Here is a 2163-nt window from a genome sequence, read left to right as displayed (position 1 = left end):
TCCTGCAACTGTATCATAAATTACCTGGACACTAAAATTCACCATGTATATGATAATCCAGACACATAGCAGGTGATACTCACTGATTGCTGCTAAACCAGGATCAGGTGCAATTAAGGATTCTGACCATATGACTTGTATTAAAGACATACAGTGTATTCAACTGCCAACCAAAAGAATTCTGGTTTACATTCCCCCTTTTGTCTACAAAAAAAGACTGATTTCAAAAAGTTTTCTGACGTTCATAGGCTGTATTTTAGCTCTAACACTTTTGCAGTTACTTCTTCAAGGAAAAAAGTTTTCTCAATATACTGGGAAGCAATTTTGACTGGTATCAATATTGCTGGGTTTTTTTTAGCTCTATCTGTAGCTATAACACGGACATGCATCTGGCCTTGGACCAAATTTGCGAAGTGTCCTCTCACACTAATTAGGAAGCAAATGTTCTCAATGTAGATGAACTGGTGACAGTCAGCTGAGTGGTACATCTTTATTTCAAAGCTCTGTGATTTTTTAGGAATGGTCATGAGTGGCTATGCATTGTACGAAAGATTTAACTTTTACTATAACAAAAATGTATTCTTCCAAGTAATTGCTTGTGCTATGCATTACTGAATCTGTGGTCACTGTGAATGTCTTATGGCAAAGATTAATCTGGCAAGCTCAAAGCAGTGTATCCATCACATCCCAAAAGCTCACTAGTTACCAGTCCTTTACCATCCCTCTTCCTTCCCGCTTCTCCCCTATGAAAACCTCACTTTTCTGAAGTCACATTATTTCTCTTTCAGCAACATCCAATGAGGCAAAGATATGGCTGTGAAACCTTCCCATAAAGATCAGAGAACTGTTGACAAAGACACAAAAAGTACTGAGGGTGTATCTGACAAAGCTGGAGAGACCAAATGGAAAGAGAAACAATGCCAAAGAATGCTGAGGAAAGCAGCTGTGTATCAAGGGTGTGAGAGAGCAGCTTGCCATAAAATCCTGAAATATTTCCTTTCAGAGGAAAACGCCATCTATTCCCTTGTAATTTACATACTTTGTATTTCGTATTTTTGATTTTGTTGTTTCTACTGATTTAAATATAAGCACACATAATAGTACTGACATGTCTTTTGCTTGTAAGACAACAGAAAACACCAGGTCCAGCAATGCTTTGTGCATACAAGAGCTGCTGAATAGTCACACTGCTTCTTCTCTCCATGCTGCTCCTCTGCCACACCGGAACCCTCCCATGTGTCATCTATTTTCTGTGCGTGGTATATGAAGTACTTACCTTTCCCACATGTAGTAGTGCACTCAGTTTTTCCAATCTGTTTCCAGTTGTGTTCTCGGTTTTGTCGTGGTGGTTGCACAGCAGGCACCTGGTTTTCTGGCTGATGAGAAGGAAATCTTCCCGGTTGAATAACTGGAAAAGTTCCAGCTGACTGTCCAGTGAGAGCGTCTGTCTCCCTGTGCAAATCCTCATCCTCATGATTTGTACTTTCTGGCATTCCTAACTGACCATTCAAAGTCTCCCCTGATGATGGACAATAACAAAAAAGTAAAATAATGAGCCTCACTTGCAAATATCAGTTTATGTTTCATTCACTAATAAATAGCAGCTTTAGTCTGCTATGCAGACACCTCCTAATGCTGTCCTGCAAAGACTGTGTTGCTTTAAAGTAAGACAACCAAGTCTTGGCCAGCAAACATATTAAAACCTGAAGAATCTCCAAACACTCTGCAGAGTTAATGCACCCAGTGTCAAAATTTCCCAAAGTTTTTTGTTTTGGTTTAGGTTTTTTTTGGTTGGTTGGTTGCTTTTTTTCTGTACCAGGCTCTGTATTGTCTGCCTCCCCATTCGGCACAGGGAGGCAGAGAATACTGCAGGTTGGGCGGAGAATGGATAGAGAGCAGCTCTGAGGAGAAGGACTTGGGGGTGTTGGTGGATGAGAAGCTCAGCATGAGCCGACAGTGTGCGCTTGCAGCCCAGAAAGCCAACTGCATCCTGAGCTGCATCAAAAGAAGCATTAGCAGCAGGTCAAAGGAGGTGATTCTCCCCCTCTGCTCTGCTCTCGTGAGACCCCACCTGGAGTACTGTGTTCAGATGTGGGGCCCCCAACATAAAAAAGACCTGGACCTGTTGGAGAGAGTCCAGAGGAGAGTCACCAAATTAATCAG

General features: G+C 41.7%; 1 protein-coding gene across 1 annotated transcript in view; it reads right to left on the bottom strand.

The window, feature by feature from the left end:
* The window catches only part of THSD4 (thrombospondin, type I, domain containing 4), a 68586-nt gene that overhangs the window by 22969 nt on the left and 43454 nt on the right, over positions 1-2163 (bottom strand). The window contains exon 5 of the mRNA XM_010076930.1: positions 1277-1519. Within this exon, the coding sequence (XP_010075232.1) occupies positions 1277-1519 (243 nt within the window). The remainder of the gene's footprint in view (positions 1-1276; positions 1520-2163) is intronic.

Source organism: Pterocles gutturalis, unplaced genomic scaffold, assembly GCF_000699245.1.
Source record: "Pterocles gutturalis isolate BGI_N339 unplaced genomic scaffold, ASM69924v1 scaffold9728, whole genome shotgun sequence".
Taxonomy (NCBI): Eukaryota; Metazoa; Chordata; class Aves; order Pterocliformes; family Pteroclidae; genus Pterocles; species Pterocles gutturalis.
This window is presented reverse-complemented; position numbering and strand designations above follow the sequence as displayed.